The sequence below is a fragment of the Etheostoma spectabile genome, chromosome 12, assembly GCF_008692095.1.
Source record: "Etheostoma spectabile isolate EspeVRDwgs_2016 chromosome 12, UIUC_Espe_1.0, whole genome shotgun sequence".
In the NCBI taxonomy this organism is placed as follows: domain Eukaryota; kingdom Metazoa; phylum Chordata; class Actinopteri; order Perciformes; family Percidae; genus Etheostoma; species Etheostoma spectabile.
The window spans coordinates 1,450,017-1,475,037 of NC_045744.1; the positions used below are offsets into that span (position 1 = coordinate 1,450,017).

The following is a 25,021-nucleotide window of genomic DNA, read 5'->3' on the forward strand; positions in this document are numbered from 1 at the left end:
GGGGGGGGGTGGAAAGGGCGATGTGTCAGCGTCGAGATGGAACTCGAGGGAGGTGAGGTCCAGGGCACAAAATGAGCAGTTTGTCTTTATTCAAAGCATTTTTCTCATGGGTGTTAGAGCTGGGGAAGACTAAACAGTATTTCAGTTAAAACAACAAGCCACGTGGCTAAATTGAGCTTAATCAAAACGGGAGGGAGGCGAGTGTAAACGGCACATAAGTATGAATTCAAAATGGCAGTTACTAAGCTTTATATATTAAACCTAATGTAGTGTAACGAAACGATAAAGTCAACAGCTGTTGGATTATTTGTGCAGCTACCACATGCAGCAGGTATAAAAGAAGGGGCCGGACATTTCAGTCACTAAAGTTTATGACTAGGGTTGGGCATTGTTTTGATTTTAAAAATATTTATTCCAATTCCCAATGTTCCATTTGATTCCGGATCGTATTGATTCTTGATTCTGATTCTTTGAGGGAGAGTTGGAACGGGCCACGTGCTTATTTCACAGATAAAGGAACATTTTAAGGTGATTGACCGTGTTCCCGGGCTTTTTCATCATGAAGTAAAGCCACATCAGAGCCCGCCTACTGTGTTCCATGGCTGCGATACAGCGAGCGCCTGGAAGCACAGGGTCGCTACGGAAACCAAAACTTGCGTGTGTTAAATTTGGAACAAATGATTGGATTCAAAACCATATTTTCCCTGCGATTCCAATAAAATCGATTCCATTGGAATCCTCCTTTTTGAACCGGTTCTCGATGCCCAGTCCAGTTGGTGATCTGTGATTGGACGGGCTGAGCAGCCGGTTTAACCACTCATCTGGAACCTTATGCATCTCGCAAATAACATTTAATGATGCAATTAGTTATTGAGCTTGCAACATTAATAGTAGTCTAGCAAAAGAATTGCTTTGTAAATTGCTATTACTATTAGGGATGCACGGTATGAGAATATGTGATAATGTTGTTGAATATCGGGATAAAGATATTACGTGCAATAAATAAACAGATATTAAAGAGTGCTCAGTTCTAACTGCTCGTTGAATTTAAAACAAATGAAAGGAAATCATTTCTAACATTCTTTTATTGAACCAATTCAACAGAGAATTGAATATCGAAGGTAGCACTAAACAAAGAATGCATTTTAAATTGCAGTTTTCGTATTGCACCAGTTAATATTGCCATGACGATTACAAACAATATATCGTGCAGCCCTAATTACTGTGCCAATATGCTATTACATGTCAGGCACATGTGAGGCAACATCATTCGTCATCAGTTGTTTCATTGATAGAGAGAGAGCACGGTTCATTTCCAGCAGATTGTTTGACGATTATACTGTCAGCTTTAAGTATATAGTCAATTATTTTGCCCCAAAATATGTGCAGAAAATATATGTTTCAATCTAGAGTAGGACAGCGTGCATATAGGGAGACTAAACTGTGCAAATGTTTAAAGAGTGCTGCTGCTCACCTAATAATGTCTTGTTCAAAGTGTCCATCATTCAATACATTTGTCAATAAATATTGCACAGATCAGGGTGTGTAAATGCTTTTTTCCAAACTCAGGCAGAAATAATAGTCCACAAAATAGTTCCTTTTGCTGGTAGAGTGTACTGCTGTGAGCTCATTTAGGTCACTTGCATGTGGTAATGCATTGTGGGTGAAGTGAGAGGCTGGACAGTGAGAGGACAGTGGTTGGACAGACTCTGGAGAGTAAGTCAGACTGTAAAGACAGCAGGGTTCAACAATAGGATCCCATCCGTCCTTTCCTCAGTAGAGATTGGAACTTGTTGTTTGTCCTTTCAAACAAAACAGTTGTTTCTGACCCCCGGTTTAAATTTGAAGTCTGAGCACACACTACCCAGCCATCACTGCACAGCTGTCTGCTGAGATTGATCATTTTCATTTCCTGCGTCCTTATTTACTTATCACACTGCTTCCACTCATCCATACATTTATCTCTTCACAGCTTCTTGTGTGCTGGACTTTTATTACTGTTCTTGTCAATAAATACGTGTGCTTGATTACTTTTGGTTCTTCTGCTCCCCCACCCTCTCTCTCTTCTAGAATGCTGAGCCCCAGATGCAAAGCCCCAGAGATGTGGTAAGACTTCACCCCAACACTAGCCTGCAATCAAACCCACTTCCCCAAACCTCTTCCTCCTCTTCCTTTGCACGGATGTTATTAATCCCTGCTCAGAGAAACAGCCAATGTTGTCAGCCAGGTGGGATAAAAGCAATATCTGATGCATGCATCCAGGGCCCACTGGTAAACTAGGTGGGCAATCAGAGTGCAAGTCACTAGTCATGCATATACATTTTACTCAGTAACACTAATTTTAATCTCCATCCAGGGTTGCTCTAACAAATCACAATTTCATGGTTCATCAGTATGGATTGTTCAGGCTGCGCTGCAGAATAATTCGCTCCATCACTCCCCTCGGAGCTGTATTTGTCAGTGAAGGTGGAAACACACGGGGGCTTGCTTTATTTGTCGGCCGGGGATGGGGTTGTCGGTTTGGCCGTCTAGCAGCAGACTCGTTCTGATACGGGGGGTGAATAACAAACAGTCTGTTTAGTTTGGGCTTTTACTTTATTGAGGGAGAAAAATGCAGTCGGAGACAACCTTGACACATGACGCCATCTGTAACAGAGGCACTTGACATATATAGCCTCGTATATCAAATCCATAAATACCCAGGCGCCGCATGCATAATCTTGGTATTGTGCCCTGCAGATAGTAGTTTTAGTATGGTAATCTACCTTCTGTGAACAATCAGCTATCGACTCTTACTGTTATAGTAACAGTCAGCCTCACAAACAAGGCTCCTGTCCCCTACTCTGCACCCCCACCCCCCACCACAAGCCACTAGCCACTACACTTTGCACTAACCTCCATCCTGGGCGGTATATCTGGCCCTAGCACACAGTGGTTAAACTACTTTAACTATATTTTATATATACTGTATATTTGTCTTTTTCTGTATTTATTTTGCATTCTTAATAAGGTTTAAAATGTTTGTTTGTATCTATGCACCCAATCACCAAGGCAAATCCCATGTAGTTCCACTACTGTGGCACTAAACTGCATTCTGATTCCGATTCTACAGTACAGTCCCAATGGCGTGAACGTTACTCGTCACAACGTCGCCTAAAAGCTTCTCCACCACAGAAGCTGTTAAAAGCTCGTCTGTCTTTACTGCGGAGATTAAAAGGCTATTCAGATTTCCATAACTTTCCCATTTACAGAGAGAACTTGAGTTGTAATTCACCAACCGCAGACTTCACGTCTTCACATCTGGCCCTACCTCCAGCTTGTATCTTGCCACGTGCAGCTAATTGGTTGCGTTCTGCGCGCCACGCTAGAAGTGTAATTGGCCGGTTAATTTGATTGGCGGTGGTACCTGCCAGCTGTATGGATGATCTTCATCATCAAGGAACGTTATGGTAGGGCATTGATGATGACTGTGGCTGCAGCTGGCACATGTCACACGTGCACACACACAGACATGATGACTTGTATCACTCCATCCGCCTTAATGTGAGAAGAGAAAGACTTTGAGTTCTACCGCTGCTGCATTGTTAGGCCACATTTACACTGCTGCGTTTTGGGGCAACAGTTCCCCTCTCATTCCCCCTGCTCTGGTGTTTCCCCCTCTCATTATCCCTGCTCTGGGCCTTCCTGTCTTCCCCCTGCTCTGGTGTTTCCCCCTCTCATTATCCCTGCTCTGGCCTTTCCCTCTCATTAACCCTGCTCTGGCGTTTCCTGCTTCATTCCCCCTGCTCTGGTGTTCCCCTCTCATTCCCCCTGCTCTGGTGTTCCCCTCTCATTCCCCTGCACTGGCGTTTCCCCCTCTCATTCCCCCTGCTCTGGCATTTCCCCCTCTCATTCCCCCTACTCTGGCATTTTTTCTTCTCATTCCCCTACTCTGGCGTTTCCCTTCTCATTCCCCTGCTCTGGCGTGCTACTTCTCCTATTCCCCCTGCTCTGGTGTTTCTCCCTCTCATTCCCCCTGCTCTGGTGTAAACCATTCTAAGGTACTAGACTTTCCAAGATGCCCAGATACCTTAAATAATAACATATTTCAAACAACGTTTGTACACAAACACACACACCAAACAACCCAACTACACACACACACACACACACACACACACCCCAACACACACACACACACACACACACACTCACACACTCACACAGTCACACACACACACACTCACACGTCTGTATGTTCAGTGGGAAGTAGGTCTACAAACACCGGCTGCCAAGACTCCAATCGTCCCTTGTATAGTGAGTGGTCCGGCGGATGCAAGACTCCGTGGTACGGCTCCACCACAGCTCCGTTGTAGCAGCAGAAATCTGAAACCAAGTCCAAATTATAGACGTTCCACCGGCCTCTTTCACCAGCTCCTCCGTTTCGCTTTCAGCAATGTTTCCACAAGATGACGATGCAGCCAGTTGCAGCTCGGGGCTCTAGATTCTGCCGGTAGATTGCCTCAACTTGCATTTCACGCAATAGTGCAATATAATTAAAATCTCTATCGTAGGCCAATTGTATAGTTTATTTTGCATATTGTTTATATCGCCCATTACTAACAGAGATTGGATCTTCTACTGGAGCAAAAAACACTTGGGCTCAAAACTCCTCTTAAAAATCAAAACCTATATAAATGTAGCCTTAGTGAGAGTTTGCGACACTGTGTAAATGTCACATTGTACGTTGACGTCCCAGTCTAAACGAGCAATGAGAGATAACTTGAGTTTGAAGAGACTTGCCTTGAAATCATCTTTTGTTGTTTTTTCACTTCCATGTATTGGTGCATAACGCAATAATTTCATTTTCTCTCTTTGTGGATGTTTACCTCCCTAAAAATCAATGCAACACCCAAGCTGAGAGCTAGATGGAGGAAACCCACCATGGCCATGCTGTCTCACCCCCCCCTCCCATTTGACCTCCTCACCTCACTATTTTCCTCCCTTTCTGACTCCAAACCTCTAGTTGAGCCTCTCTCCTCTTCCTCTCTCTTTCCTGGAACCAACCGCCATATAATGGATCCAGTGCCTTTCAGATGCTATCTGTTGTCAGGAGCCTCATTTTAAACATCTCGCTGCCAACAGCAGCAGCAGCAGAGGCACCGTAATGGTGCACAGCTTTAGATGCAGGGTAACAATGCAACAACGGAGGCTTTTAATGGATAAGCATCCATTTTCAAGTAATAGATGCCTTCCGAGTAGATTAGGAGAGAATTGGATGTTGAGAGGTTGGGCGGCAGATCATTTTTATTATCAGTCTTTTGAATTGAGTCTAAATAGTTTCAGGAAATTGTATAAAAAATGTTAAAAGTTCCCAGAGCCTAAGACAAAACCTTCAAATCGTTTTTTATTTATGTTTGAAACCGTCAAAAATGTAAGAAGTGTTGAAATTATCCAAATCAAATAAAAAGCTGCACATCTTAACATTTGAGAAACTGGAACCAATTCCCCAATTCTTTTTAACATACTTACTTAAATGTTAATGTAATCCTAATTTATTTTCATTAACCAAATAATAGTTCCAGCCCTGTGAAGAGAGATTAAGTTTCAGAGTTGGTCCCATTTAAGTTCAGTGAACTGCAATTGTAGCAGGCAGCGTTTGTGCAGAGTCGTACTGAATCGTGACAACCTGCACAGTCACAGTATGCAAAGACACATGGGTAAAAGTAAGAGCCCACATAATGCACCCAATGAACAGCATAACATTTATGCTTCGTCATACTGCTAGTAGAGTGTAATATCTGTATGCATACATACAAAATGTATCCATTCAGACAGCTTGCATAAAGAGAGTTGATGTTAAAGTTGGAAGAAGGAAGACTTTTCAGTCAATGTTACATGCTGGGATTAGATAATTAGGTATATATGACCACTGTGCTACCAATATGGCTTCATTCCTTCTATTTTTCATCTCTTTGTAACGTTCCCCAAAAACATTTGCAATGAATAACATAAAAACGGCAGAATATACTGTGTAGATGGCTTTTAGACCTGCAGGTTTGCTGACACTCAGCCAGGGTTTTTGAGGTTGGCATGACATGACTCATCCTGAGAGAGAGACAGAGAGAGACAGAGACAGAGAGAGAGAGGGTTACACGGCAGACAAAATGCAACAACTGAAGTGGAAAAGCACTCACTTTGTGAAATCAGTCCAATGACCTGAAAACACCCACATTTTCCCAGTAGTCCACTAGAGGCTGTCATTAGTTGTGTGACACTGTTGTATTCACCTTTTAAAATGATATCAAACTTTTTCCACTTCACTGTTTGTGTACAGCAAAGCTAATTTCTGCTTGATCCATTATCATTGCTTCGATGCATTTGTGTTCCTTCCAACTCCTCAGCCATTACATTTCCATCCCAACCATCCGTGTTAAATACTTTGCCACCTCACTCTATATTTTGTTCCTCATCACATTCCTGCGGTTTCTGTGTAAGTGGCCCTTGTGTCTAACATGTTAACTTTGACTGCTCCTTTTAGCATCCAAGGCAGCCCGTGACAGGCGGGAAACCCCATTGGCTGATTGAGGTAACTGCTGCATGACATCACCAGCTTGGGTCATTATGCGGTATAGGGAAAAGGCATTAAAGGCAAATGAGATACTTTGTTTGGCTTCACAAATAGACTGGGAGTCATTTAGCCAATCTGATGCGTTGCCAATGGTCTGTAGGAACAAAACACATTGTTGTGTTTTTCTCTTGTCTCTTTCTTAGCCACTCTTTCCCTTTCTTCACTTTCATTTCCATGGTATCTCTCTTGTTTCTGTCTTTGTTACTTCCCTTCATCTGTCATTTTTACTCCATTCTTCCCCTCACACACTTAAGACACACTGAAAGAGGCAAATCCTCTTCCCTGCTCCTGTCTTCTACAATAGAGCACTGATCAAAGGCATCCGTCTTTACATGCCTGCCCTGATAGTTCCATAATGGGCCCATAACGTGAACATTGGGCTCCATTGTTTACGCCATTAGTCACACAGGCTTATGGAAAATTACTGAAGTGCTATATTGAAAAGCCCTCAGCAGTGGCAGCAGCAACACCGTGCCAAGATGCTATCTATCACACGTGCATGTTTCTCTCCCCTCTGCACACAAAGCTGCTATGAAATGGCAATCTGTTTGCACGTTGTACTGTAATGATACAGGTTTTCTTGATGACATGATAAAGCATTCAGCATAGCACATGTGTTGGCTGCTCATGACTCAGCATTGATATTTTATGTCCGTAGAGCTCAACAGTGACCGCCCACTTTTTCAACAACTCTTGTTCCAGAAGTGTTTTTCCCCATTCACTTGTTTCATTGACATTTCCTAAATTGCCTCTATAAAGACGTTTAAGCCTGGAACCAAGCCAACGAGAGGAATCGTGACTCTTTACAAATATAACATTTGATTCTGCGTAAGACTTGAATGGTTGATGCTCACTCTAGCTGTCCGTGTTATTGGTAAGCGTGTCCCTGGAAACGGCGAGACGGACCAATCAGAGACGCCGCTAACGTTTAGGATTGTAGGTAGTGTAGTTTACCTCCATAAGATTGTGAATAAAGCATGTTTTTCTTAAGACAAGTTTGATTTCATATGGACCTCTAGCTTCTACAGGAACAGAAACTTTTGTTACACAACCTTGTGACCTGTGGTCAGTCTGCCTCCGAGGGTTTAGACATTATTGCTGATAATCAAAATCCATATAGAGAAAATCAATGGGATTGTTATTTCGGGGACCCCATTGTTGAGCTCTATAGGTGTGGTGGCATTGCGTGAGATGACGTGGTGGATAAATAAATAAATAAATAAATAGCTGCTTTTACCTAAATACATGATCTGGATACCACTGCCTGTGTGCATAAGGTAGAGTTTCTCACATAACAGAGAATCATTATAATAGTAACATAACTTTGTATCATTATTAGCACAATAGGATAGCCACAGTGATTGATGGTTGCAGCCTTGTAGTGGCCAGCTGTTTTCTGTAGCAACCTCTTGGTGACACATATGAGTCAATCACTGAGGGTTGTTGTACCACAGAAAAGGCTCTCCTGCTTATTTAAAGTGATGTTTCAAGCTGCCACCTGCCCCCCCCCCCAACACACGACAAGCACACCCACACAACACACACACACACACATTACAACCACACACACTCGCAGTATAGAGTTACAAACATGGATTATATTTTTTATACATTACAAACTCTGAAACACCCAAGCCATATGGTGCACTTCACACAAACATACCTCAGGTGCACATACACAACTACACATTCACACTTAAGTGTACTCACACACTAGCGCACACATACGCGGAGAGACATGGAGCAGCTGCTGGTGTAATTGCTCGGGTTTGGATGAGGTTATAAATGGTTTCTAGTGGGTTGTGGAGCTCTCAAGAGCGAGCCACATAGAGTTGGACTGTCCCAAGGGAGAGGGGAGAGAGAGCTGCAGAGAAACCAGCTGATTAGTTTGGGACAGAAGATGAGAAGTGTGTGTGTGTGTGTGTGTGTGTGTGTGTGTGTGTGTGTGTGTGTGTGTGTGTGTGTGTGTGTGTGTGTGTGTGTGTGTGTGTGTGTGTGTGTGTGTGTGTTTGTTTTGTGTGTGTGTGTGTGTGTGTGTGTGTGTCAACCGATTCTTCGCCCTAATGCTATAGTCGTCATGTGACAGTGGTGTGTGTGTTGGCAGTGGAAGGGGTGTGTGCAGGCACGTACACCGTATATAAGGATGACATTTGAGTGCACATGCTGTCTGGTGTTAGTGTGCTTGTACTGACACATAGCCACCTATAGTTGCATACAGACCTGCCTTCTCTCTCGGACACACACGCACACACACACACACACACACACACCACACACACTTGTCTGTCTTCCTCCTTTCCTCCATGCTGTGCCACAGGTATTTGATATTCATGGTCTATCAGCATGGAGCTACAGTGAGATGTGTCAGAAAGAGTGAGAGAAGAGAGGGGAGGGGAGTGAGGGTAAGAGAGAGTCTAAAATCAGAGTTGGAAATCGTGGAAAAGAGAAAAAAGGGTAACAAAGCGAGTGGAAGACAGCCGACAACCGGAAGAGAGCATTGGGATTTGATTTGAGTCCCCATCCTTTTGGTCGTATAGTGTATAGAGGAGAGGGATGAGGAGGGAGATAAAGGGTGAGAACGGGAGTGGTATGTAAATGTAGGAAGGGAGGAATAGGGAGAGAGAGTATGAATATACAGACATAGATAGTGCTACAGTAGGCAGCCAACAATGCTCACCACGCCTGACTCCCCTTGACTAATAACACCCTTTGCTGCTTCCTTCTCACCCCTCTCTGTCACTAACCCCCTTTTTTATATCCCCCCCACCCCCCCAAGCGGCTCTTCCAGATGCCATCAAATCGACTTTTGTTTGGCGTGTGAGTGTGGAGAGTAAACAAGAAGAGCGTGTTTAATGAGGAGTGATTATCATTTCATTTAATGTTAAAGATTGAGTGGAGGAGAAGAAGAGTGGAGCCTCTGAGGGTGGGAGTACATTTAGATGAGTGAAATGGGGGAGGCTCAGGGGTGGAAGGCAAGAGAGAGAAAGGAAGGTATTAAAAAAAAACAAAAATAGGCAGGTAACATTAAAATGAATTAAATAGGTATCCTCATTGACGGACTGGAAACAGCCCTCCACCCCCCACCAGTGGTGGGGGGTGGAGGGTGGGGGCGCATAGAAAGAACACACGCTTTTGATAGCCCCAGTGATGGTGAATGTAAACTCCCATGCTATAAACATAAACATATCAATGCACTGTAGAAGGTAACCATGACAGTGATTTTGAGAAACTCATATGTGGTATAAATATTGACTCTGCTGATAAGTGTGAATGATTTGGAGTTTGGCCTTCAGTTGGTGTAAGAAAATGATTATTGGCGCTTGTAAGGGGCTGAGAGAAAAGATATGGGCTGCTGTTTACAGTTACGGGCCCGCATGGCATGACAATCACGCGGTTTTAAATGGCTGGCCGGCCCAAGTGGCCCCTCTGGCATCTGCCCCAATGCCAGATTACCAGTCCGTCACTGGGTCTCCTTTAAAACAGCCCAACTCATGATTTAGTTTTTTTTTTTATCTACTGTACGTGCTTTTCTGTTTCTGTTGTCAGGCCACTGAACAAGCAGAACATTTGCCCCTGGCTTGTAGATGCCACCTGTTACCCAGACAAACTGTACTGTATCTTGTATGATGCTGTGCGGTCAAATCAAGTCTTCATTAATGTCACTGAGCATGCTTAAGTTTTCCAAAAGCTGGATATATCGCTTCCACATTAAAATATGAGGTTGGTATTTTCAGACTGTTTTGAAAAAGCTCTGTTTCGGATGGCTGAGTGCCAAAAACAAAGCTCCTCATATTAATCTGTTAGTATGAACATACTCTGAAAACAAAATGGCATCATGAAGAAAGAGAAAAGAAGGGGAAGATGCAGAGACGGTGAAAATGAGGGTATGAAAGGGGAGTCGGCACAGAAAAGAATATAAGCCTAAATAAGCAGTGGGAGATGGTTTGAAGAAAGCAAAATAAAGAACTGAGCAGTGTAAAGGGACAGGTGAAAAAAGGTAGAGGTAGAGAAAGAAAAGGGTGAGAGATGCAGACGTACAGTGAGAGAGGTGGCAGTGTCTGTCTCCTTTTGTGTTCCACATGGATTCATCCTTTTCTGTCAGCCTTTCATTCACACTCCCTCGCTCGCTCACTCTGTCATTGTCATTCTGGCAATTTCTCATTCTTTTCCCCTTTTTCTTTTCGGCTTCTCGCCTTTTCACCCTCGCTCTATTTGTCTCCGTCCCTCCTCTCCAGCTCATCACTCTTCTACCTCCCCTCACCTTCTACCTCCTCCTCTTACTTTCTTTCCGTATTCCTCTGCCTGGGTTTTATGGGTTTCTCTGTTTGCTGCCTTCTCTCCTTCCTGTCCTCAATACCATCAATCAGGTCATTTCAAATGTACATTAAAATGGCTAAATGTAAAGGTAGGTGGGTAATTTGAGGATTTTTCTGAACCATGTTGTGATTGTGACTATTCTCATAAATTCATCTCCACGCCTGTTTTTTGTCTACATGGTTGAATAACTGGTACTTTTTTGTGGTTAAGCTTTTATTATTAAGCATTACTACGCATTTCTATTTCTATGTAAAAGAAAAATCAGACATTAGTTGCCGTTTTTTTTCAAACCAGTCAGTTGGAAAAAGGCCAAAGTACAAGTAATCATAGCAAATTGTCTATTGAAAATGTAATACTTTTTGCTCATTTTAGTGTGCAACTATTTACCTTTGTCACCTTTGGGGGGGGGGGGGGCTGCTCACCAGGTACTGCAGGTCATGTCTGAACAGTAGAATATAACTAATGATACAGTTGTCAACTGTCTCTGGCTACTTGAGCTAAAGTGACGTTAGCTTCCCAGACTGATGGGCCAAGCTACTTCACAGCTTTAAATAAGTTGTTTCTGAACTTACATTGTAATACCATTCAAACATGGATATGATGGAACATAATAACCAGGGTTTACTTTCCATCAACTGTTATTCAGGCTCGTAAATGGTCAAGCTAACTGCTAACAATCTGTCTGAAATGAGCTAACGTTGCTAACTAGACTCCCCACTGAGGACAACTTTCTGGCTTAGCAAACATCAAAATAAGTTGTTTCTTTTCTTGCGAAAAGCATAAATGGTACAGACGAGTCAACCCTCACTGTACAGACGTCAGCTCGTCACGTTAGCCACTTGAGCTACGTTAGCTTTACAGTCTGTCACAAAATAATGATATGGTAAGAAAAGCTTTCTGCTGCCAAGCTAACTGCTAAGTACTATTTTCTTGAAGACTCGTTAGGTGCTCGAACAGCTTCGTTTTGTAGCTTGGACAGCTCACAGAGTTAGCACTACAGCTGTGTTTGCAGTAGGATTTTATCGCTGAAACACATTCTGTAAATGCTTTTTAAAACTTGTCTTACTGATGTTTTTTGTAGCATTTTGGATTTGATTTGTTAAAAAAGCACACTAGTTAAAAACATCTCTCATTTTTTAGTTGTAATCATGAATTTTCTGTTCACTTGCAGTGTAAGAGGATTATGTCGTCGTTAGTGATTTTTTAGATTTTTTAGACTTAAATTCATTTCCAGGCAGAATGACTTGGACTTCCAAAATAATTAAATTCTTGTTGTCTTACGTGTTATTATTCCTCAACATTCCCCATAAGCTGTGTCAGATCAAATTGGCTGGTTTTCCTTCATTGTTTTTAATTTGATCTCAGATGTATTCCAGTTAGCATTCATTTGTCTTTCTAAAACATGCAGACACCCTGACAGTGCTTGCCCTTCCTTCCTTCCTTCTTACCCCATACATCCTTGTTTTGCCCTTCTTCTTCTCTTCTGTCTCCCCCCTACCTCCTCCCCACTTTGCCTTTCCCTCCATCCCTCTTCCTCCCTCCTCCTTTCAACCCAGAGCAATTCCATCTCTCTCCCAGCAAACAAAGGGAGCTAATGACATGCTGACACCGAGCCCGATGATTGAATTCATTAGGCGTGCACAATAATTGCCAGGCATGAGTGTGCACGCACCCATCTATTCAGAGGACAGCTGTCAAATAACAAGCAAGAGAGAACAGCTTTTTATTGTTGAGCTGGAAGAGAGAGGGAAAATGAATATGGAGAAAGAGTGAGTGAAGCACCTGTTGTGAAGGGAGAGAGAGAGAGAGAGCACTCAGCATGCCAATTAGGCTGCTGGGTTCCTGCGGGGTTATTGGGAAGTTTACTGCGTGTGTGGTCGCTATCCCGATCCAGGTGCATAATGTGTATGAATTTGTTCTTCGGGTAGTGCGTTTCTTTCTAACCTCTTTGAGTTTTAGACCTTTGAAATAAAGACATTTTTAGTGTAGTGTGTTTATTCTTATAATGATAATGATAAAATTCGGTTTTGCTTTGTCAAGGGCTGAAATAAGTTTAGGACTTGGGTTTAGGCTCAACATCAAAGGTATGACTGCCCAGGGTTAAAGTTAGGGATGTACTACTGAGGGACATGTGTTTGCAGCCTTGGGATGGACAAAATACAACATCTAATGTAATAAGACATGAAATGCGTGTTAAATTAACCTCATGAATGGCATTTTTAATCCAACTATAATCCATACGTTTTGTTATTTTAAGTTTTTAAAAAAACATTACATTATGAGTAATAGTGAGTCAACAATGAGTTGATCGCAGTATGCACTCAATAATATGTTCCTGGCAAAAATGTCCCGACAGATATTAATTGAGACCAATATTTCTAAATCAACGGTTTCTATTCTTGGCTGAGTGAAATGTGCGGGGTGTTGTGTACCTGCAGCTACTTCACAGGACAAGCTCTTAATCTGCATAACTTTGGCTTTAGGCCTTGCTTTGGCTGCACATGGCACACAAACAAGTGTTCAAGTGGTGGCTGTGGCTTGGGGGGTAGAGCGGGTGGTCCACTGACCCACTGCAGGGTTGACTGGTCAGGTGACCACATTGCGTCCAGCTCAGGGTCGCGCCAACTGTCTACTGAGTTGTCTACTGAATTGGCATATGATGACGTCAACAGTGAAACACTGTGATGGAAAATAATCACCAACGCTGAAACCGCTGAAAACTGAAGCCACTGAATCCGCCGGGGTTTAAAATGACAACACAAAGAAAGCGGAAATTGACGGACATCTGACCGAAAAGAGTGAGATCTGGCGGAATTACTGGTGGCACCGGAGCAATCCCAAAAAGTGGAACTTATATATATGTATATATCTTATGGATATAGACCACCACAGGAACATGGGGAACGCATGGCAAGGCTGAAGGAGCTTTTGTTTTATTGCTTCTAGCTGGATTTAATGCATGCATGTTATGCTTTATATAATTAAATGCATGTTATGATATGTTTTTAAATAGATCTGTGTCTGTGATCTGCTGTTGCCGGGTTGGGTTATTAATGATATTTGATGTTATTCAAGGTACAATAGGTTAGCTTTGCTGTGAAAGTCTAGAATCTGAATCTGCCTGTGTTTTTCTTCCCCCTCTTCCAGAAGAGCGAGGAGGACGAGTTGGTCCTGACTCCAGACGGGACCAGAGAGTTCCTGACCTTCGAGATCCCCCTCAGCGACTCCGGTTCAGCTGGGTTGGGTGTCAGCGTCAAAGGCAATCGCTCAAAGGAGAACCACGCTGACCTGGGCATCTTCGTCAAGTCCATCATTAATGGAGGGGCAGCCTGCAAGGTACGACACAGTCTGCACTTATTAATAGAGGCTTTGAGTGGAAATGAAAAGAAAGATTTAAAAGTGGGGTATCTATTCTTCTAAGAATCCTTTTTTCTTTTCTTTTTTTTACTTTTTTAAGTAATCACTCAACATTTATTCATATAGCGTTTTACAACAACCAATCGTTATCCAAAGTGCTTTACTTCAAGTACAAGAATAAAACAGCAGGCAAAAATAAATAAGTTTGGAGTTTCGATGTAAAATGAGCTACATCTGCAATAGTGAGAATCTCAGGTTCCAAATTCTCCAGGCTTTATTAAACATCTTAACACCTACTAAAACAACAGGTCTTCACTTTGTCACAAGGGTAATGCAGAACAGTCAGTAGGAAAGCTCTCTTTCTTAGAATTTATTTGAAACTATTATGGAATTTTTGCCCGACAATGGCAGACATAAAGTGCCTAGAGCAGCTTTAATATCAACATAAACATTGTGTTCTGCATTTGTTTTGCAGCCACTAGAAGTGGCTTCATTCAGCAGTGGAATTAGAAGCTTTGATAGAAGACAAAATACCTATCTCTGCTTAACCTGATGCACCCCCCTTTATAGGGAGCTTCGCTCTTACCTATTCTAGATAAACCCAACACCGTAAGTATAACCTGCACACACACACACACACGTAAAAGGTCATAGAAGGCATTGAGTGTGACTTTCTGATATCTGTGGACAATCTGTCAGAAAGTGACAGAATAAGAGAGCGATGTCATGCAACAAATTGGGTACATTCAACTGAGTCGATGTTTAAAATCGCTCCATATGTTCTTGGCAAGGAAAGTGAAGTAAAATGACTTTTCTGTTCCTCAGCAACTACAGTATAAAGAAAAACTTCATCGGCGATGAAACCTATTAACACAAAGTGTTGCTGTCGGTAGTGCTGCGCTGCTGCAGTCCATTTTAAAAGACTTTCAACTTAATTGTTTTTCCCACAAACCAGCTTGTGTTGACAGAACATAATAATGGGCTTTAAGGTCCTCTTCTCGCTAAGAAATTAGATCATAGAATCAGGATTCAGTCTGTGAGTGAGACAGTTAGTCTGATGAGATAAAGGTTATTGTTCAACTGGAGATATGGCTGCTTGTCATTTATCACACGTGGTGTCTGGTAGTTGGAAAATCACAGAAATACCAAAACCCTTTTCTTGCCCCCCAACAGGACGGGCGGCTTCGTGTGAATGACCAGCTGATTGCTGTGAATGGGGAGTCACTATTGGGCAAAACCAACCAGGACGCCATGGAGACGCTACGCAAGTCCATGTCAACGGAAGGCAACAAGCGCGGGATGATCCAGCTCATTGTGGCCAGACGAGTGGCCAAAAGAAATGAGGTGAGGTAACAAAAATGGAAGACTGACTGGATTGAGACGGGCGTGTGAATTCTCGCCATTTTAACCGTTCTCAGAAGAGTAGTGACAACACTTAGGATATACAGTATGTCTGAGTAGGATAAAGTCGGCGATACCTATGTAGATAGATATCAGAAAGTAAAAATACACTTTGGCAGGTTACATTGTAAAGTTACTAGACAATTTGCCTGGTGGTTGATGCAAATACCACTGAATTTGTATGAGTGTTGCCAGGTTGGTCTCTTTACCAGCAAGACATTTGGGCGGTTTTGTGTGGAAACTGGCAACACTGCTTGTAGTACTAGTCCTACATTGCCATTATCCGTTATCCATGGATGCTAGGCTACATGCCTAGCGTGTGTGGTATCGGTAGCAGCCACGCTGAAATGGAGAAGGGGAACGGAACAGCACGGGGACAAACAGCTGAAATGAATTAGTGAAGTTAGTTAGGAGAAAATAAATTTGGCTAATGGAAGTGGAAAATCTAGCTGGTAACTTTAAAGCTTTCTACTAGCCATGTTGGCTGCTTATCCCAAAAATGATTTCAAATCCCCGGATTTTAAAATTAGTCTGATTAGTGCAGAATAGGGCAGGTCAATATGGAGAAAATCAAATAACATGATATTTTTGTCTAAATACCTCGATATTGATAACGTAACGATATTGTAGTCTTGACAATTGGTGCTTTTCCTAAATATTTACACAACACAACAGTTACAACAGTCAGGTACATTCATAAAATAACATCACTTTACTGTATTGCAGTCTTTAAACCTCCTATCTCTCCTGTAATTCAACTTTCAGTCTGTGAAAAGTGCTATAGAAATTCAATTTATTATTACTATTAGTAGTAGTAGTAGTAGTAGTAGTAGTAGTAGTAGTAGTAGTAGTAGTAGTAGTAGTAGTATTTAAATCCAGAAAAAGACAACACTTATGCCATATTGCAATATTTGAAATCTAAGACAATATCTTGTCTCATATCACGATATTGATAGAATATCGATATATTTCCCAGCTCCAACTCTGAAAGGAAATTGCCATTTTTCTGATCACTTAACCATAATAATGTCTGCAGGATCATAACATCACATGGGCTGTATGTAACAAAGGCTTCTAAATACATTATACATAGATACATTTTACAAAAGGAGTTCAACAAGTGGCCACACAGGTTTTACACAACTCCCCAGTTTAACCTTGATGCATATTCAATATGTGTATGTGAACCACTTTAAAAACAAACATTAGAGAATATTAAGACCATTACTGTTATAACCCCCGTTGCAGTTCTAACCAAGTCCAAGTTAAGACCGAGAAAGAAGGATCCAATTGGGCCATATCATTACTTTAAGTATTACAGTTTCACTTCAGTCACATAAAGTGAAGCTTCGCGTTTCAGACGAGTCTTCTAATTCTGGTGACAAGAACGTTCTGGACTGCCGATGGAAATGTAACATCACATGTAAAATTGATATGGTCACATTCTTGATTTTATGACTTTAAGAATCCCAAGTACAAAGGGCTCGCTGACATGCTGTCTTTGGCCAACATGAATTGGGGGGGGCTTGTTAACATTTGTGATTGAGTAAAGGGGGGGTTGCTTTTATTCACAGCTGCTGCTCAGATTGGTCTTTACCAGCTGATCTTGGATTTGAACCAGAGTTCCAGATTGCAGTTTGGTCAATAACTTTTCTGATAAATGAAATGGACATTTTGAAACACACTGAGGCTATGATATCCTGCCTACTCTACTCGGATGCAACATATTTAATTTAATAACTGTTATCCAATGATACGGACTAGGGATGTTTGTGATCCTGTTTAAGATCAAAGTGGTTGTAATTATAGTTTGTGTGTGTGTTGCCTGTTAAAAAAATGATAGTGTAACTCATCTGACACGGCTGCCCTAAATAAAGACACTTTAAAAACCCTTTCTGGGACAAATGTACGACACACCCAAAGCAAACCTTTGGGAAATGCCCTCTGAGCAGCAATGAGTCGTTTCATGAAATAAAAGTAAGAATTCAGGTCCCCCCCCCCCCCCCTCCCCCCTCCCCTCACTGTAGGCAGCTGGAGAAAGAAGAAACCCGTGGCTGTAACGAGCTACACAACGTTTTTTTCTTCCTCCCCTCAATGTCATGTTTTTACATTCTCTGTACACCTTGGCCTGTCGCCTCTTGAAAGCCGAGGCTGAGTCTGTGCCCGCTGCCCGTGTGTCTGTATGGGCGCGCACGTCTGTGTGCACGTGTACGCCTCTGGCACTGCCTGGCTTCCCCGCTCTCCTTCCCAACCTGGTGTGTCAAAATTTGATTTCCCCTTGGCCCGTCTGTAATTGAAAGCAGAGGCTAAGCCGGAGTGTGTTTTGTGTTTTGTGTGTCTTTCTCTGTGTGTGTGTGTGTGTTTGTGGTGTGTGTGTGTGTGTGTGTGTGTGTGTGTGTGTGTGTGTGTGTGTGTGTGTGGTGTGTGTGTGTGTGTGGGTGGTGTGTGTGTTGTGTTGTTGTGTGTGTGTGTTTGTGTCGTGTGTGTCTGGTGTGTGTGCAGCACCATCTCTGTCTGCACACAGTGGTAGTTGCATGTATCTTTTCTGTGTTTCGTTTCAAACGATACCCTGCGTGCACGTGTTGTTGCGGCATTCTAGGCAGTAGACTTAGCAACGCAATGCTGGGTGAATAAAATTAGAGCGCTTGGAGTCTCGTCAATCTCTGCCTCACACGCAGCGCCGGAGGCATGGCCCCGGGCTCGCCAAGTGGCTGGCTATTTATAAGAAATAGTGTCCAAGACACTGAGGAGGAAAACAACAATTCAATACGCTCATACACACAGAGACTGCTCTGAGCTGATTTAGAAAGTCCCTACAGTGTCACTATATATTCTTTATACCTCATAACCAGCTGTCACAAAAAATTGTTAAAGTAATACCTAGTTAATATGAGATGAAAGTTGTTGCTTAATTTGATATATTGGCATACCCTACTGACATATGGCAAATAATCCTTAATTTACTTTCCTCTCCATGTCGCCATCCCCCCGACAGCCGATCTCAAATCAATCTCAGATGTTTGCCTTTGCATACAATCACAAGCCCTATTGCCCCCCTTCCTTCCTCCACCCCCATAGAAACCCAAGAACCCAGAGCAGCTGACTTCCTCATCACGGTCGGCACCCGATGGATCGAGACCTTCCCGAGCTCATTATCATCCCGCATATGTGATGATCTGCAGTGTGATTTGCCGATGCGCACCCCCAACCCCCCCCCCCCCACCCCCCCCCCCCCCTCATATTGCGATCCCCTCGGCTGTCACTGAGGCGTTTCACCTCGACCCCTTCAGCCGGCTAATTCATTAACCATCTCATTGAGAGTCATGAACAGCCGCACGCCAGCAGTCACCGCACCATATGGCGAGGCTAGAAACCCGCTTGTTTCCACCCAAGATTTGTAGCATCCGTGTGAAGGTCTGATTGGTTCTGTTAGCTGGGAATGCTGCCATTTCATTGGTCCAGATTTTCATTCCTACCTAAGATGTTGGTCTGATCAGAAGTTAGTGTTAAACCTTTAACTACACTCTTTATAGCGGAGTTTGCATTTAAGTATGCTAGAATCTGTACTGTGTTCCGCTGGAGCAGTTAGTGCCTTGCTCAAGGGCAGGTAACTACGTACATTTACTTAAGCACTTAAGAAACATTTTGAGTTGCTGGTACTCGGGATTGGACGGTCCGCCTTTGTCCCAATTGATTCGTTCACAATACGTATGGATTTGTATTGCAATTTTCGTTTATTGCAATAGTAATGGGATACTAGTTATCCTATTTTCTTTTCCTTCTTTAACAAAAGGAAATGTTGAATAATACACTTCTAATGACAATATATCATGATACATTTCTAATAACAGATTGGTTTCTAAGAAGAATGCTGTCAGTCTGACATTTAATTCATTTGGAAAGAAGAACATAACATAGAATTTCTGTATTTTCTGCTTCAGGTCTGTTTTGCTGGAAACAAATATGATGTAGGCGCCATTGGCAGTGCTGTATAAACAGAAAATATATAGGTGAATCATTGGTAAAAATAAAAAAAATTGATTCCTAGAATTGATTTGAGGAAAAATAATCAATTTTAAAAATCAAAGGAATCCCAATGCATCCATCCGCCAGGGTATTCAGTTTTACGCTACCTTATACTTGTACTCCACTACATTTACAGAAGGTACAGTAATGTTGTACTTTACACAACTATATTTTTAAGCTATAATTACTTTACCGAGCAAAATTTAACATCCAAAACATATGATCATCTAAGTGAGTTCATGCGTCTATATTCCCCCGGCTCAAACCCATTCCCCGGAGACGTTGGGACAGATAAATACAGTATTTTTTCCTTACATGGTATTTGCTGTGTCAGAGAACTGTCAACACTTTCATATATATGAATCTGGTGAAATACCTACGTGTGTATTTGTATTATTATTATGTATATCAATGTCCCTACAATCCCATCTCCTACCATTGTCCAGAGATATTCTGAGTACCTGACCTTAGTATCCTCAGTGTAGCTATAGAATAATATACCCAACAATATGTTCAAGTTAAAATTGTCTCCACAGTAGGCAACATTTAAATGCAGTCTGCGTGTAAATGCAGTACTATCAACAGTTTGACAGTTTGGTCAGGAAGTTCAAATACAGTCAGTGTGGATATGTTAAAGAAAAGCGGCTAACTAGTCTGAAATTCCCTACAGCTCATGCTCCTGCTAGCCTCCTAACGAATCCAAGTATTCTCCTGTAAACTGGACATGTCTGTTTACATCAAAGTCCATTACAGCACCTCACCAATGTAGTGAGCTGAAAGGATCATTGGCCAAAGAGCTTCTGCCAAAATGGATCCCAGCGTAGCCGAGCTCCGGTCATTGATTGGGTAATTTGGCTCCAGCATCGACTCAGTGTTATCGCTCGTCATGCGATGCCGCCGATGACGGGTATCCTTTTGGCAAGAGCTGTCATCATAAATGCAGAGACTGTAGCAAATCAATACAGTTAACTAACCAATGGACAAATGATGAGGGCCACGACGCACACATACACACACAAACACACACACCCATTCCCAGGCAGTGGATGTGCGTTTACGGGTGACAGGGCCAGCAAATGGTCTATTTGTCCAGCAAACAAGAGAGTGTCATCACGGCTCCCGAGGGAAATGTCAAGATGCTAGCAAGCTAACCATCCCCTGCGGCGGGGGAGCGCTAGCTCGCTAACAGCCTGTGGCTTAACAGCCTATTGGAAATCCATGCTCATTTATCATGGTTACCACACTGCTAGCATTAGCGTGAATAGGAGCCTCTGTGTGTCCACCCAGTGTTGTTTGGCAAATGGCTAACATGATTGTGTATAGATCAGACATTTTGTACAGCACATTCATTCATTCCCCACTCATGGTTTTTTTTTTTTTCATTAACCCAAATGCTTCTCAAAGGGCTCCACAAATCAACTTTCTAAGAGGGGTGTGATAAAAGTTAGCTTTTGCTAACTGTTCCTATTTCCAGAACAGCTTACAACAGTGTTTAAAGTCGGTTTTATGAGCAGAAACGGAGAAAGTGAGTAAATCCAATCATTATTTTAAAATCACCTCCCTCCTCATTCAGGGGAGCCCAGGGAGCCCGCTGGGGGGCAGCCAGCAGACTATGAACAGCTCCCTGGATGACCACGAGCGCCGGATCTCCCACTCCCTGTACGGTGGCCTGGAGGGCCTTGATGACAACTTGATGCCACGACAGGGCATGATGCCACGCACAAAAGGTACGATTGACATGTCTTCTGTTGGAACTCGTTTCCCTTTAGCTTTACTCCTCTAACTGTTGCTGATTTTAACATGGAGACTTGAATTTTTGAATGTGAAGCCATGCTATGTTGCTATGCTAAGACTGGTATTGGTGCTCAGTAATATGTAGGATAGTATACACCTTATTGTCCCCTAGGGGAAATTTGTCTTGGGCATAGTGCTACAATCTGTTGCTTCACAACACAAACATTTAACTGAGAAACCATAAAAACAAGAAAATAAGATCATCAACGCAGCATCTTAGGACATAAAGGAAGACATATGACTGTTCAGACAATAAGACATCTTAATACGCTCCGTTGTGCTAGAAGGCAGAAGTTCAAATACAGGAAAGAGAGGAGGTTGAGAGTCTGCAGCACCATTTTATTTTTATCCTGACAGCTTGATTGTACAGCCTCTGTATGGGATGAACCTTGTAATCAATTACACATACCCTATAAGAAGGGTAGCATTTACAGTTGTGTTCAGAATAATAGCAGTGACTTTAAATAAGTGAATAATGCTCAAAATCCTTAGAATAGCTTTTAATTCCATAATATCAATGCATTGGGAAAATGGCACATTCAGTTCTAAATCAAAACATGACCAAAACTGATCAAGTTTGTGTTCTACCTTTACAGAACGTGAAAAAAAATGAATATTAGGTTGTTCAAAAAATAGCAGTATTGGCATTTTTCTTTACAAACTCAAACGTTTACTGTTTAATTGGAAAATATCTCAAAGGTTTGCTTTATTTGGAATCACTTCACTAATATTTAGTTGCATAACCATTATTTCTGAGAACTGCTTCATATCTGTGTTGCATAGAGTCGACCAACTTCTGGCACCTGTGAACAGGCATTCCAGCCCAGGACGATTGCACAACATTCCATTACTGCATTATTATATTCCTCTGCATTACTGGGTTTTGCCTCAGAAACAGTATTTTTGATATCACCCCACAAATGTTCTATGGGAGTGAGGACTGGGGATTGGGCTGGCCGCTCCATAACATCAATCTGGTTCATCTGGAACCAAGACTTTGCTCGCTTACTGGTGTGTTTTGGGTCATTGTCTTGTTGAAAGACCCATTTCAAAAGGCATTTCCTCTTAAACATATGGCAACATGACCTCTTCCAAGTATTTTGATGTATTGGAACTGATCCATGATCCCTGGTATGTGAGAAATAGGCCCAACACCACAGTATGAGAAACATCCCCATAACATGATGTTTGCACCACCGTGCTTTACTGTCTTCACAGTGTACTGTGGCTTAAATTCGGTAAATTGGGGTTGTTGGACAAACTGTCTATGGCCCATAAACCCAAAAAGAACAATTTTGTTCTCATCAGTACACAGAATGTTGCGCCATTTCTTCTTTGGCCAGTCAATGTGTCCTTTGGCAAAATTCAACCTATTCAGTACATGTCTTTTATTCAGCGATGGGACTTCGCGGGGGCTTCTAGCTGATAGCTTTGCTTCACATAGCCTTCTTCTGATCATAACTACTCACAGGTAACTTTAAGTCTTCTTTGATTTTCCTGGAGCGGATCATTGGTTGAGACTTTGCCATTTTGGCTATTCTTCAATCCATTTGAATGATAGTTGACCTTTTTTCCCCAAGTTATTCAGGCTTTGGAGGCCATTTCAAGGCATTTGGAATCATTTTGGCTGAGCAGCCTATAATTTTCTGCACTTCTTGTTTTCCCCTCTCCAATCAACTTACAAATCAAAGCCCACTGTTCTTCAGAACAATGTCTGGAACAACCAATTTTGCTGAGTATTTCAGTGTGAAACACACTATGACCAACATGCACAAGATTTGCTTAATTCCTTCCTTAAATATCGGCCATAATTGACACCTGTTTCTTCACAGAATCAATTGCCTCACTAGTTGAACACAACACTGCTATTATTTTGAACATGCTCCTTTCAATTACAGATTCAATTACACAGAATGAGCAGCATGCATGTCATCACTGTTGGGTCTGTTGGTTTTCAATGACTCTACAACACTTACTAGTAAGTTATTTGCCATGTAGAAATATCCCTTCTACTAAGAAATATGATTTATGAGGTTAGTGATGTTGGACTGCTATTATTTTGAACACAACTGTACATCTCCCCTCTGTTAGTGTGTGTGTGTGTGTGTGTGTGTGTGTGTGTGTGTGTGTTTTCCTGGTAGATCCTATGGTCCAACCTCTCAGGTTTTGTCATACAGAATACAACTCTGTCACCTGGTCTCAGTTCCTGTCAAGACCCGGTGGCTTTTAATGTCTCGGAAAATGTCAGAGAGAGAGAGAGAGATGGAAAAATGGCCCCTGGAAAATGTATTGCTGCAGACGCCCAGCTAGTGATTGATTCGAGGGGGTTGTGTTGTGTGTGTGTTTTCCAAAGTGTTTGTTTATCTGTGTTAGTTGCATGCCTAACAGTCTCTCTGTAGGGGTCCTGATCTGTCATTGGTTAAACCAGTGACAACAAGTGAGTGGACTATGTGAAAGAGCTTAGCAGGCATATGTGTAGCTGTGTGTGAGAGCTTTGCACGCGTCTGCACAGGATTGCGTGCGTGTAGTACTTGAATGATTGATGGACGGATGGTAAAGTTGCCTAATTTTTAAGAAAGGCTCCTGTAGACCGGATGGTGTCACTGCTCAGCTCTCGATGTTCAGTTCACGCAGGTACAAAATGACCAAACTGCCTTTGTGTCTTTGTCCTCTGCTTTTGTGTCTAAAAATGTGACCAAAATGATCCATGTTATTAGGGACGCAAAATACTTTGACCTCTTCTTCTGCTGAATTAGTATTATTATGCATGTTCTGTTATTACGAACATACACACAATACCTTAATTGTACATTGATTAAGCAGAAGAAGAATTGCAAGAGTTGCTACACCAACTTTGAATCTGTCTTTGAAATTAGCTCCCACCAACTCTGCCTCATTAATCAATGCAACACAATGTGGAAGTGTGAACTCTGTTTTCCTTTTATGCAAATTGCTTGACATTGACACTGTGTCGTTAGTTCACCCGAAAACAAAGTGTGACTGACAGAGAAAGTGTTAATAGGTGAAGTTCCGGCACGCCGCCACCGTTCATCCATGCTTAACATGCTGCGCCATCGGTGTGTAAATGTGTGAGTGTGTATCTGATGAGCAGGTGGCGCCTTATACGGCAGCCTCGGCCACAGTGTGTGAATGTGTGTGAATAGTTCCTGTGCTATGTAAAAGTGCTTTGAGTAGACTAGAAAAGCGGCTAGCGTATAAAAACAGTCCATTTACATTGACTTAACAAACAGCGAGGGCTACAGGGTTGGGGTGCAAGCACCAGGCACATACTGTATGTAGGAGATCTCCTGCACAGTATCTGCCCCGCAAACAGCCAACAAGACCCCTGTCACCAAGCCGGCCAGTAGAGCTGGAACAATTCCAAATTTTGCTGTACAATAATTGCCTGAGAAATATTTGTGATTAACAATATTATCGTCTCTTTCAGTCAAATTTAAAATATATACTTTTTATCACCTTTTTAAAGAGTTCATATTCTGCTCATTTTCAGGTTCA

The 25,021-nt window shown here is 42.2% G+C and overlaps 1 protein-coding gene across 9 annotated transcripts in view; it reads left to right on the top strand.

Annotated features, from left to right (window-relative positions):
- pard3ab (par-3 family cell polarity regulator alpha, b) overlaps positions 1-25,021 on the top strand; it is a 351,497-nt gene that overhangs the window by 219,664 nt on the left and 106,812 nt on the right. For 6 of the 9 annotated variants that reach the window (XM_032532544.1, XM_032532550.1, XM_032532546.1 and 3 more), the window contains 5 exons: positions 2,071-2,106; positions 6,521-6,568; positions 14,075-14,263; positions 15,458-15,628; positions 21,285-21,438. In XM_032532544.1, the coding sequence (XP_032388435.1) occupies positions 2,071-2,106; positions 6,521-6,568; positions 14,075-14,263; positions 15,458-15,628; positions 21,285-21,438 (598 nt within the window). The remainder of the gene's footprint in view (positions 1-2,070; positions 2,107-6,520; positions 6,569-14,074; positions 14,264-15,457; positions 15,629-21,284; positions 21,439-25,021) is intronic. The other 3 variants (XM_032532547.1, XM_032532551.1, XM_032532552.1) reach the window with 1 other exon arrangement.